Below are 13424 nucleotides of genomic sequence, written 5' to 3'. Positions count from 1 at the left end.
CTGTTACTCTGTCGTTTTTGATAGACATTGTCGGCCACATAAAGCCATCAGGGTCCCCTCATGACTCCATCCCGCCTCATTTTTTAAAAGAGGTTTTTCTATGTATTGGGCAGTCAGTTTTAACTGTCATTAATAGCTGTCTGTCCACTGGCGTGGTCCCCCACTAGTTTTAAACACGCTGTAGTCCAACCACTGCTTAAGAAACCTGGCTTTGACACCACAGTTTTATCTAACTTCAGAAATATCTCCAAGCTGCCCTTTCTTTCCAAAATTTTAGAGAAAGTTGTTCATGCCCAGCTGAAGTCCTTTTTAGATGAGCACAACGTACTGGAGGTTTTTCAGTCTCGTTTTAAGACTCTGCATAGCACGGAGTCAGGACTGTTACGGGTTTTTAATGATGTTCTTCTGGCAAACGACTCTGGGGATTATGTGGTTCTTGTTCTTCTGGATTTAACTGCTGCATTTGGCACAGTGGACCACAACATTTTAATATCTCGTTTGCAGCACTCGGTGGGCATTAGTGGTAGTGCACTGCAGTGGTTTAGGTCCTATTTAACTGGCAGAACTATGAGTGTGAGCCTCGATATCTTTGAATCCCCCCCCCGCTCCGTTGTCTGTTGGGGTCCCGCAGGGTTCAGTTTTAGGGCCTCGCCTTTTTTCCTTATACCTACTTCCTATGGGATCCATCCTCAGGAAGCATGGCATCGCCTTCAATTTTTATGCGGATGACACACAAATTTATGTGCCGTTGAAAAAGAAAGACTCTCAATCGGTCACACTGCTTCTGTCCTGTCTTGATGACATTAAAGCCTGGATGGCTTTAAATTTTTTACGTTTTAACGAAAAGAAAACTGAGGTAATGGTGTTCGGTCCCAGTGGCCCTTGTGAGTCTCCCCCTGTTGACTTGGGCCCCCTGGCTCACTATGTTAAGCCAGTGGTTTCCAACCTGGGTTTTAAAATGGACTCTGATTTTAAATTTGACCATCAAATCAGTGCCGTGGTGAAGGCTAGCTTCTTTCACCTGCGACAGTTAGCCAAGGTAAAGCCCTTTCTAACACCAGAGCACTTTGAAATGGTGATCCATGCTTTTATCACAACCAGATTGGACTATTGTAATTTGCTATACCTTGGAGCTAGCCAGTCTGCCCTAGCGCGTCTCCAGTTGGCTCAAAATGCTGCTGCCCATCTTTTAACCAGCACTCGAAAATATGAACATATTACGCCTGTTTTAGCCTCTCTCCATTGGCTCCCCGTGTGCTTTAGGGTTGATTTTAAGGTTCTTTTATTTGTTTTTAAAGCCTTAAATGGTCCGGCCCCTCCCTACCTCTCTGAGCTGCTCCATCCTCATGCCCCCTCACGAACCCTCAGATCAGCTGTTCAGCTGCTTCTGGAGGTTCCAAGGTCTAAGCAGAAGCTCAGAGGAGATAGAGTCTTCTCTGCTGCTGCTCCTAGATTGTGGAATAATCTCCCTATGCACATCAGAGAGGCTCCCTCACTGTCGGTTTTTAAAACGAAACTTAAAACTTATTTTTATTCACTGGCTTTTAACACAGCATGAGACTCTGCTTCTGTTTTATTGTGCTGCGGTCTTAATATGTGTATGCTTTATTTATTGTTTGAATGTTTTAATTCATTGTTTATTGTACAGCACTTTGTTTCAGCGGCTGCTTTTTAAAGCGCTTTATAAATAAAGTTGAGTTGAGTTGAGTTCTATTGGATACCATGAACTGTAACGATCACCATGAGCATCGGCATCCCACGCAATATTTAATAATAATTCTACCTGTAGAGCTTAAATTCAAGTTGACCTTAATTTGTGTTCATCAGCGCATCAATTACTAATGTAAAATCTGAACATAGTCTTTCTTGATCATGCAGGATGACCTTCACTATGCCAGTGTCCAGTTCTCCAACAACCAGGAAGTCTCTTTACTCCAACATCATGTCGGCTCAACCCCAGACATTCGTGGAGAAAGAGGAGGAAGGTGTTGTCTACTCTGCTGTCAAATTTAACAGTGGCAGCAGGTGAGCAGCTCTTCAGACTTTGTGATTGAAATGACTTGGCTTTTAGTCAAAGAGCTGTGTTAGTGTTGCATGTGCTTGTTGTCGTTCTACTGGTTTTCCAAGATACTGTTTAATATCCACAATATTCTCACCTGGTTGTTTTATTTCCCTCTCGGAACCAGAAGTCAGGAAACTGGAGAAGATGCAGCTGCTTTGTATAGCACAGTCAAGAAAACCTGCTGAAAACAAGATGAATCTGCAGCCTGGAGTTTAGAATAATCAGTTTGTTTATTGAAGCAGGTAACCAGTGATTTGATGTATTGCTGAGGCCAGACCTGTCTGAGAAGGCATCACTGAGAAAACATTTAAACAACAATGTAAATAGAAGTTTGACATTTTCAAATGAAAATAATTTTACATTTCTGAAAATGACTTACATGTTAGAGAATGTCTTTGAATAACCACTTGTAATGGAAACCATTTCAATAGTAATTACCCAGTGACACACGTGAAGCTGGATCTAGGCAACTTTCAGCTCAAAATCACGTCTGCTGTGTGTGTGTGCATGCTAAATTTGTAAATGTGATACCAAAAAAAAAATAAAAAAAAATAACCACTTATATTCCCAATCTGTAGATCATGCACATTTACTGAACTTTAAACTTCAAAAACTCTTTTCAGCCTGTTTTCCTCCATTATATCATTTAACATGAACAACAGACTGTTCTGCGGTTTATTATAAATCCTTCTATAAAAGATGTAACACCCATGTGGGGGCTGTTCTGTTTGTCAATAATTTAATTGTTCCTCCTGCTCATCACAGCTTCTCGGCAGAAAAAATCTTTGTGTTTGTTGTTATAACCGGCTACACTCTCAGTTTTTACAAAGAAAACACCAAATATAGTTTTGGGGGGAAAAAAGGTCCCTAATGCACAGACTGTGTTAAATGAATCTGTGTACATGGTTAGTTGTCATCTTTACACAAAAATGTCACAGGAAAGTGTTGTGTATTGCTGCTCAGATGTCTCTACAGCCTGCAGGCATTCACAGACAGTTCATTGGCAGCATCATTCAGAGTCTGACATTTGTTCTGCAGAATGGAACTGCTGGAGCACTCTGCAGCCAAGGGCCAGCGCTCCACCCAGGTGTCCTTCCCCAACATGTAGATGAATCTGACACACAAAATGGAAACATAAGGAGTAAGTGAGGTTGTATTTAGGCTGGATTTTAGGACATCACAACACTTTTAGAGCATGCTGCCTTAAGTGAGATGTGATCTCTTGACCTGGCCTTTAGGGGTCAGCAGAAACAATATGTGAACACATGACAGACATGTCCATGTCTTCTAAATTGATAGAAATATCTTATTAGAAACTGTTAGCATCTAGTGGTGAGGCTGCAGATTAGCACCAATGAACAGCTTTTCCTTTCCAAGTGTGTAGAAGAACCTACAGCAGCTTCCACTTGAACAGAAAAATGGGAAAGGTCCTTTCTAGTGCCAGTGTGTCCGTGTAGTTTCTCATTCATCCAGGTCATGGTTATCCAAAGTTGTTTAAATCAATCCAACTGGACTTTAAGAAGGTTCCTTGAAGACGTTTCACCTCTCATCCAAGAGGCTTCTTCAGTTCCTATCGTCAGCAGCATTAACTCTGTTACCTACAACATTGCCAAACATGTAGCCACCATCTTGGCCCCGCTGGTGGGGAAGAATCCCCACCATGTACAGAACTCCTTGGACTTCGTGGAAAAGGTGAGAGGACTGAGATTGGGTATGGATGAGACCATGGTATCCTACGATGTCACCTCCCTATTCACATGTGTTCCTACAATGGAGGCGGTGGAAACAGTGAGACAGCGGCTTTTACAAGACAACACCCTCAGTGACAGAACAAACCTCAACCCAGACCAGATTTTCCAACTTTTGGACCTCTGCCTGAACACCACCTATTTCCAGTACAGAGGGAGCTTCTATAGGCAGAAACATGGATGTGCCATGGGCTCGCCAGTATCTCCTATTGTGGCCAGTCTGTACATGGAAGAAGTGGAACACAGGGCCCTGACCTCATTTAACGGAGCAACACCGAGCCACTGGTTCCGATACGTGGACGACACATGGGTCAAGATCAGAATCCAGGAGGTGCAAACTTTCACCAAACACATCAACTCTGTGGACAGCAACATCAAGTTCACCAGAGAGGATGTAAAGGATAACAGTTTGCCCTTTTTAGATTGTGAGGTCCACATAGAAGAGGACAGAAGTCTGAGTGTTGGGGTTTACAGGAAACCAACACACACGGACCAGTACCTGCTTTTTGACTCTCACCACCCACTGGAGCACAAGCTAGGGGTCATCAGGACCCTGCAACACAGGGCCGACAAGTTACCCACCAGTACCCAAGGCCAGGAAAAAGAACAAAAACACCTGAAAGGGGCACTGAAAACTTGTGGATATCCTGACTGGACCTTTGTGAAGGCTCACACAAGATCCAGAAAGGAGAACAACCCAGTGAGAACTGAAGAGAAGGAGAACAGGCGGAACAACATAGTGATTCCGTATGTGTCTGGACTGTCTGAAAAGCTGAGGAGGATCTTCAACAAACACCAGATCCCTGTCTTTTTAAGCCAAATAACACACTCAGACAAAGACTGGTCCACCCAAAAGACCCCACACCACACAGTCAGAAGAGCAACCTGGTGTATGCAGTTAAATGCAGCGAGGAATGCTCAGATCTCTACATAGGGGAAACCAAACAGCCACTTAACAAGCGAATGGCTCAACACAGAAGAGCCAGTTCCTCAGGACAGGATTCGGTGGTCTTCCTTCACCTCAAGGAAGAGGGACACTCATTTCAGGACACCAATGTTCAGATTTTGGACAGGGAGGACAGATGGTTTGAGAGAGGCGTGAAAGAAGCCATCCATGTCAAAGTGGAGAAGCCATCTCTGAACGGGGGGGTGGTCTGCGACATCATCATTCACCATTTTACAATCAGGTCCTTTCAAAACTTCCCAAAAGAAGTACTCGGCAGAATGACTCGTGAGGTGACTCATGCTAACGACCACCATTAGCATACGAGGGCTCGGTGAAACTCGCATTTCAACGACCCCCTTTGTCACTCCCTGGCTCCCAACGACCATCGTTGAGGAGCCAGGTGGGCCTTGGCAGTGGTCGTCGGAATGTGAACACTGACCACACCTCACAGAGGTTATAAGCTGAGGCAACATCAACCACCACCAGAACTGAAGAAGCCTCTTGGATGAGAGGTGAAACGTCTTCAAGGAACCTTCTTAAAGTCCAGTTGGATTGATTTAAACAACTTTGGATAGTGCCAGTGTGGGGTTTGTCCTTTCTGGGAAGGAACACTGCACAGAAGGGGATGTGCTCACTACCTAGATATGAAAGCTGATTCTAAGCTTCAATGAAAATAGACATAATCCCCTAAATCCTGGTCCTTAAAGTTCGAGTTTCTTCAGTTTTTTGTTTTCGTTTCTGACACGGTAACAAACAAAACATGGCTGCAGTTCTAGCTGCCATTTCATTAATTTATTGATATATTCTGCATGGAATTCATTTTCTTATGATTTGGAGGTGTTAGTTTAACCTGTACAATTCAAGATTTCCAGTATTGTGATCAGCCACTTTACTGCAAGTGTCCCACTACTTTTTAACCACCGATGTATTCAGAACATCAAAGGGTTTCTTATACTGCAGGTGAACTTCCAATCATAGTCCCCTGTCATTTCTATTAAAACAGCATTTTTTGAAAGTAGAGATTTTCTTTGCTCTCCCCACCTGTTGGTGTCAGTGTCAATGTTCCACTGGTCCTCTTTGGGGCCGATGATGAGGTACTGGGAGCCCTGCTTCAGACTGAGTCCATCTCTGCAGCCTCCATGAGACATGAAAAACCTCTTCTGACCCACTTCAACTCCAGCCTCCACACCTGGAACATGGAATGGAAGATCAGATATTTTATGCAAAGTAACTTCATTACTGTGCATAAATCGACCCCCCACCCACCCACCCCCACTCCCCGTGGCTACTTCCACGTCTCATGTGGCCACTAACCCTACATAAAGTACCAGTGTCTAAGGTGGAAAAGCTGGAGAAACTGGGTAGCTTCTATGCAAGGAAATGGCTTGGCCTTCCCAGGTGCCTCAGCAGTATTGGGCTCTATGGCAAAGGAATTCTACATCTGCTTATCTCCAGCCTATCTGAGGAGTACAAATGCGCCAAAGTATGAATGGAGATGATGCTACAGGATTCCAATGATCCAATCATAGCTCAAGCTGCCCCAAAGTTGGCAGCTGGAGGGAGGTGGATCCCATCAGGGGCAACAAAACAGGCAAAGGCAGCACTCAGACATGGGGACATTGTAGGCCAAGTGCAGCAGGGAAGAGGTGGTCTTGGCCTTGGGGCCAGCCCATCCTCGAACAAGGCCATTCCATCCCAAAGACACAACCTGTTGGTGCAGAAAGTAGAACAGCAAGAGGAAGCAGACAGGTGTGCAAAAGCCATCGTGCAGGCGAAGCAAGTGCAGTGGACGACCTGGGAAGGAGTGGAAAAGAGGAAGATCTGTTGGCAAGAGCTGTGGGATAAGGAGACATTTAGAGGAAGCTTCACCATCAAGGTGGCCTATGATGTCCTACTATCACCCAAGAACCTCAACCAATGGTATGGTGAAGACACTAAATGCTCACTGGCTCCAGTTCCACTCAGACATCTTAGTGGGCTGCAAGACCAGCCTCGCTCAAGGACGTTACACCTGGAGGAACAACCAGGTGCTGAAGTGTCTGGAACTGGTGCTGGAAACACAGCAGAGGAGTGTTAACACCCTTCCATCCATGTCGACCCGATGGCAAGAAATATCATTTTTCCGGGAGGGTGAGGCTCCTCTTGGGCGCCCCCTCTTGGCTGTCCAGATCCTGGGCAGTTGAGAGGGGCTTGCGACAGGAGGATGCTGGTAGACCTGGACCAAAAGCTCTGCTTCCCACCTGAGATCGCATCCACCAACCTGCGACCAGACCTGGTGCTATGGTCAGCTTCGCTTACGTCTACATCATGGAGCTCACAGTCTATGAGCACAAGAAGCTGAGATATATGGAGCTTGCCACTGATGCAATGCAGCAAGGCTGGAAAGTGAGGGTCCAAGGTAGGCTGCAGAGGATTCGTAGCCACCTCCACATCCAGACTTCTCCGGGAGATGGGAGTACGTGGGAAGGCCCACCAGCAGGCGATCAAGGACCTCTCCACAGCCGCTGAAAAGGGAAGTCAGTGGTTGTGGATGAAGAGAAAGGACTCCACCTGGACCATCAGGTGAGTAGACGGCATCTAGGGGGTGAACCTGGGAGGCTGGGATTCACTGTTGAACCCTCTGGAGGTGCTGCGGGCCTATCAACGAAACACCGATGAAGGAGGACGGCCACTTGATAACCCAGAGGATGTCCCCACTCACTGGACCATCCCACAGAGTCTTTGGTGTCTTATGTATGCAAGAAGGGAGATCAACATCTAGTCCTACACAACTGACAGGTCTCCAGTGATTGTTGATGTTGTTTCAAGACTGTTTCTCCCATAAAAAAGGAAATTATGAAGCAAAAATAAAATACTTTTTGTTTAATAAATTCTGTGTTGGTAAAACTTTGAAAAAAAAAAACAGTGGGGTAAGAACTGTTTCAAAAAGTCTTAGAACCAGCAGTTTGTCAACAACGTCCAAGCTAGTAACTAATAAACAGGGTCACACAGTTTGGTATTCTTAATTGGCTTTAACTGAAAAAGCTGAGAGATGCTAATGTTAGACAAGGAATGCAGTGAACTGATTCTCAGCACCAAGCATGAACCCATGTGTATGTGAGACAGAAAGTGAGAATCATCACTGGGACTCACCCAGTTTGATCACTTGTGTAATCTCCATCTCATATTTGTCATAGTAACTCTGGATGACACTCAGCACCTTCACCTGGAAAACTGAAGCACAGGAACAGTCAAGTGTGGGCATCACATTCTAACGAGCAAATTGCTATGAAATATGCCAAAAACATTATGAATTTCTGTATCACTGTTATACTAAGCTTATACTAATAATAAATAGTGCAATAAATATACATATTATTACCACTATTAACTGCTAAACACCCTCTCAGCTGTTTGTCCATTACTGTGAAACGCTGAAGAGAATATTTTCCCTGTATTATATATCAACATTTGCACAAAAAAGTATCTAATGTATGTCATTTGTCATGAACAAGTAGAATAGATTAGATAGATTAGATAGACTAGATAGATAGATAGATAGATAGATAGATAGATAGATAGATAGATAGATAGATAGATAGATAGATAGATAGATAGATAGATAGATAGATAGATAGATAGATAGATAGATACATAGATAGATAGATAGATAGATAGATAGATAGATAGATAGATAGATAGATAGATAGATAGATAGATAGATAGATAGATACTTCATTCATCCCCTTGGAGAAATTCAAGCAGGTCAGGACAGGTGTAAATACCAAAATGGCCAGTGAGTGTACGGTATACATACAGTTTTTACCACTGGTAATGGAAACCATTTCAATAGTAATTACCCAGTGACACACATGAAGCTGGATCTAGGCAACTTTCAGCTGAAAATCACTTCTGCTGTGTGTGTGTGCATGCTAAATTTGTAAATGTGATACTGCATCGTACCATGGTGTAAGCTCTTGCAGGCAAATGTTTCTCTTTCTTTGTTGGGGAAATTTTCACCGTCAGTTTTGGAGACACAGCAGTCATCTAAGGATTGTGGACCCACAGAAAGTCAACAGAAGCTGCAACATCAACACACAGATCCACTACATGCTGCTGCAGACAGTTATACACTTTACCCTGCGTGCAGCGGCACACGTTGTCTCTGCAGATCTGAGTGAGCTCCTCTTTGTTCTCTTTGGGAATGTAAGTACGACTGCAGCGGTGGTCTGTGGCAAAGACAGCTACTGTCACACTGAAAATTGCAATGAGTTTCCGTCATCACAATAACAATGAAACGTTCACATTCCTCATGATAAATGCTTGTGGTAAGGGCAGAATGTGCTAATTTTGTGTCACATTTGATTTTCATGGATGTTTAAGATTTTTTTGGAGTGTTTTACAGTAACTTTGTCTGCAATGGATCTCCACAATCACTGAAATCTATCAACAACTCATGTTGGGTTCCACAGAATACTAACATCAGCACATTTTTATGTCTAAATTTTAAAAAAGTAATGCGATTCAGGTGATTCCCTGGTTGTGTTGTCCTACCTGGGTTGTAATACTCATACACTGTAACTGAGGATGGCTGGAGCAGGCCAACTTTGAAGCCCTGCTGAAGCCTGAAGATCAGGACGTCTGGTTCTTTGTGAGAAACCTGAGAAGAGGATGATTTAGTGCAACCGACCACAGAAGCAGAAACATTACATAAATACATAAATACTTTTCATAATCTTTGTCTCTTTTGTGCTGCTGCTTTGTTTAGTGTGTTCAAGCCGAATCAGATACACAAAACATTGTAGTATGCACTGTACCATGTACAACTGTGTATGTAACAAATACATTTGATTTAACACTGATTTAGCAAGTCTGAGTTCTGAACCGTGGCTTTGGTACCAATAAGCTGGTTTTGTGTAATAGCCTAAAACTGCCTCAGATTGTTGACTGTGGTCATAATGACTTATTTACTGAGCATTGAGAAACCTGCTTCTTGAAAAAAAAGAAAAGCATATGAATAACATAAAATGATATGATATAGAATAATAATTATAAATACAGTGATGTTACTTTGAACAGGTGAATGATCAGGGAGCCTCTGTCACTCAGGTTGTCTACAATCTGGAAGTTACTGATGTAACGATCCACTGAATTGGACAGCTGGACACACACATAAACAGAGTCAGCTGTTAGCTAGTTAGCAACGCCGCCGTCCTAAACATGTGATCATTCATGTCTCATCCATTAGAAGGTCATTATCATGATGTAGTAAACTTTTTACAAACTTTTATTTAAAATACTACATTCATTTTAAAGACACTTAAATACACCATTGACACAAGCTTTCAGATTTTTCTGCACTAGCACTAGAAGGTGATTACCATCTCCAGGTCAGAGTTTTCTGGGGTGAATCCAGTTGGTAGACTGATATCAAGAACCACCATCCTGACGTCTCTGGGTCCTAGAGCCCTGCTGTGAATGAGAAAAAGAACAGCACTGACAAAGAGCACGATGACTATACGACTATAATCAGCTGCTGTCACATTGTTCATGTAAAGGCATAACGTACAATCAGTCACTGATCAGATTAAAGTCTTTGAGCATGTGAGCAGCAGCATTTTAAAATGAGTCTGAAAGAAAAACCAGAGGAATCAGTCTTTACTGAGGCACACCAAGAATCCATGAAGAACTACCTGCAGCAGCAGACTAACAGATGTACCTGCATCTGCAGACCAACAGATGTTCTTCCACAGAGCTCTGACATCGTTTGTACTTCAAATACTATATTTATTGTATTATGAACCCTTATCATGCTCTATTTTTATTGCAAATAACACCGATTTGCACTTTATTGTAAATAGTAACAGTTTTTTAAGCTCACCTCTGTAAATACCAGCATTTTAGGCAGATTTGGGATGTCTGTTGCATGCTCATTGGCACAGTGGCCCTCTATCTTCTATGTAACACGTGAGCTCATGCATACCTTGAATCTCCCTAAGGGAATGAATAAAGTACCTATCAGATAATGTACAGAGTGTCAGTCCACAGAGGAACTGGCATAAGATATTTTGAACTACCCAACTGTCAAATACATTGAAAAACTGTGCCCTGCAATTTGTAATAAGGTAGTCGATATTGCTGCCGATCTAACATTTTTGCACAGTTGTGTACATGTATAACAACAACTCACCTCACTTTGATAGTGATCTCGTCGGACTTTTCTACATCTGCTGGAGGCTTTTCTGGTCCGGGACAGTAGCAAAGCATTAATTAATGTACAGCTGTATATATTATATGGTGGGCTAGAGCGTATGTAATAGTGTATTTGATGTAATTATGCTCCAATGTGTTATTTTGATCTTAACAATAATGTATTCATTTGATCTTAACAAAAATAATACGAACAAAAAGTCCCTGAAGATGAGCACACACAGTTCTTGCATTGTGATGTATGCAAAACGTATGTATTTTAAGAGTTTGTATGCGAGTGTTTTATAAATTCAATTTACTAAATTTACTCAGGTCAGCAGTCAAAATGCTTTGTTTTTTTTTTTTGTTAAAGTGCATTTGCTTTAATTTGTCACCCGTCTGAAGGACGTCGTGTAAAATATGTGATATAGTGTGAGAATTTGATCTACCGCTGGATCCTTCAAAAGTGACGTTGAGATCAAAGTGCTTGCAGGGCATTTTCTCTTCCACCTCATGCAGCTGATTGTAATAGGTCACAACCCGTGGTCGTCTTTCCCTGTACTGGAAAGAAAACCACGTGTAAGAGGCACAGAGGAGAAAACAACAAACAAACATAAGAGGAAAAGCAGACAGTAGCGTATAAGTATTGTACTCATAAACAAAGCCCTTAGCGGCAAGGTCTTTGTGATATTTCTGAAATACATTTAGAAGTGGATCGTTGCGGTTTCAGCACGCCATGAGAAGTGAGACTCGAATGAGGTCAGTCTTGGTTAGTAACCCCATACTCCATTCATGTCATTCTACAACATTCTACAAGTCCATTCTTATGTATCGTGATAATACCTCTAGTATTCCTTGTCCATTTCCTTGAGCCTCTACTTCCAAATCAAGATTAGCAGACAACTGCGAACAGAGAAGAAGATTGTTTGTGAAATGCATGTGGGAAAAAACCCACATAAACTGAATGCCCTCACAAAGTCACCAGTTCAGTGTTCTAAAACTCAACTGTAAGCTGTGTCAACTTTCTGCTTTTAAATCATCTGATGGACATTCTTTGACTTGTCTACTCACCCTGGAGGTACGAGCAGGCATAGGCTTGTCTTCGGGTTAAAATAGGTAGCGGATTTCCTTGCGTCCTGTTATCCCTGACAGGTCTACATCCAGACTGTGGTCATCAGGAGGGGGTTTGTGTCTCAGGTACTCTGACAGGCTGTCTGCCGCTGAGCACCCCACCCCCATGGAGGGCTATGAAGAGGAAAAACAGACAGTAGCATGTTTCCTTTCACACATTTTAAAACATCATTCTTCCCCGAGTGACTTAATTGCCATTGAATTAATGCGACTAGTCACTAAGCCTGATTTGAGAGTTCTGATACCACCCGGTCTGGGCAAAGGGCTTCGAGTAGGTAGATATATTTGAAAAAATATGATATATCTATTGCGTACAATATAACATAGGTAAAGTAAATTACGGTGGACATAAATTAGGCCCTCTGTCTTTCAGCTGACAGAATGTCACTGCTGGTACCTGAGTGGAGGCCGAAGGCCTCCTCCTCTTCTTCTCTGGCTGTTCAGCCATTTGAAGGGTTGCAGCAGCTTCCTCCATTCGTCCCCACATTGACCGAGAGCCAGCAGGGGCATAGCCGGTCGCCCTCCAGCGGTGAAACAAGGTGGGTTTTCCCCTGTCAAGCCAGACGTGCTGAAACCTAGAGGAGTGAGAAATGAATTATAGGAACTTGCTGTGTGCGTTAGTTGGGGGTTATTATCCGTTATATCTGTTTTGAGACCTGATGAAACGTCACTATCCTTAGGTCTTGACCTTGCAAACCCCTTTATATCCAGGAACTTTCTCATGTGGAGCAACTGTGTTAGACCTCGAACAAAACACCAAAAGAAACAAATGACCTTTGAATCAATATTGCTGGCTTCATCAGTCTGTTAAACTGTGACTCTCTCCCGAATATGCTGAACCCCAACTAAAAATACACAGTGTGACTTACATTAGATCCTGATCCAACCAGTTTCCATGTCAGGATAATTTATGATTAAAAGTATAATTAATGAAGTGGCTGCTGTTGTGCCTCATGCGTTAATGTGCGCAGCTTTCTCGATTTGGAGAAACTCCTTATGTTGCAGAAAATTTAACAAATTCAGAGGAAAGACTCCCACAAACAGCTGGAAGCAACCAACTAAACTTCAGCTCGTGTTAATATTTTGTCAAAACCCAGATTACATTTATTATTGGCAAGTGCCATTAACCTCAGTTTCAGGTTAATGACACTGTAACAATAACACTGTAGAGCAAAATGAACTAGAACATCTTTTTGACACCTTGGAAGGAAACTGTGTCTTTAGTGCTCTCTGTAATATTTTTGGAGCATATTGGCCCTGAATAGTGGAAAAGTCTTCCCTACATAGCTTCACACAAAGTATGCATCATGTGCGTGCTCTTTTGTTAATGCCTTTTGACTTGTGTCACGTTGGAAGTGATGACATGGAA

At 42.7% G+C, this 13424-nt stretch overlaps 1 protein-coding gene across 1 annotated transcript; it reads right to left on the bottom strand.

Moving 5' to 3' along the window:
- Positions 1-2273: 2273 nt before the first annotated feature.
- LOC129348749 (complement C3 alpha chain-like) lies at positions 2274-12006 on the bottom strand. Its single transcript, XM_055009885.1, has 12 exons — positions 11996-12006; positions 11769-11827; positions 11374-11465; positions 10926-10977; positions 10117-10207; positions 9806-9895; positions 9290-9395; positions 8875-8964; positions 8699-8782; positions 7889-7969; positions 5798-5945; positions 2274-3176 (listed from the first exon to the last, which is right to left on the bottom strand). The coding sequence occupies exons 3-12, from the start codon at positions 11420-11422 to the stop codon at positions 3032-3034; spliced, it is 936 nt and encodes a 311-aa protein (XP_054865860.1). The 5' UTR covers positions 11423-11465; positions 11769-11827; positions 11996-12006; the 3' UTR covers positions 2274-3031.
- Between the last annotated feature and the right edge of the window lie 1418 nt (positions 12007-13424).

This window comes from Amphiprion ocellaris, chromosome 4 (genome assembly GCF_022539595.1).
Source record: "Amphiprion ocellaris isolate individual 3 ecotype Okinawa chromosome 4, ASM2253959v1, whole genome shotgun sequence".
Lineage (NCBI taxonomy): Eukaryota > Metazoa > Chordata > Actinopteri > Pomacentridae > Amphiprion > Amphiprion ocellaris.
The sequence above is the reverse complement of the archived record's forward strand: the minus strand, read 5'-3'. Positions and strand labels throughout refer to the sequence as shown.

Coding starts and splice junctions, on each gene's coding strand:
- LOC129348749 (XM_055009885.1), bottom strand. CDS start 11,422: ATGCCCTGCAAGCACTTTGATCTCAACGTCACTTTTGAAGGATCCAGC. Junction 10,208..10,925: donor GAGATCACTATCAAAGTGAG/GTGAGTTGTTGT, acceptor TCTCATTCACAG/CAGGGCTCTAGGACCCAGAG. Junction 9,396..9,805: donor TGATCATTCACCTGTTCAAA/GTAACATCACTG, acceptor TCCTCTTCTCAG/GTTTCTCACAAAGAACCAGA.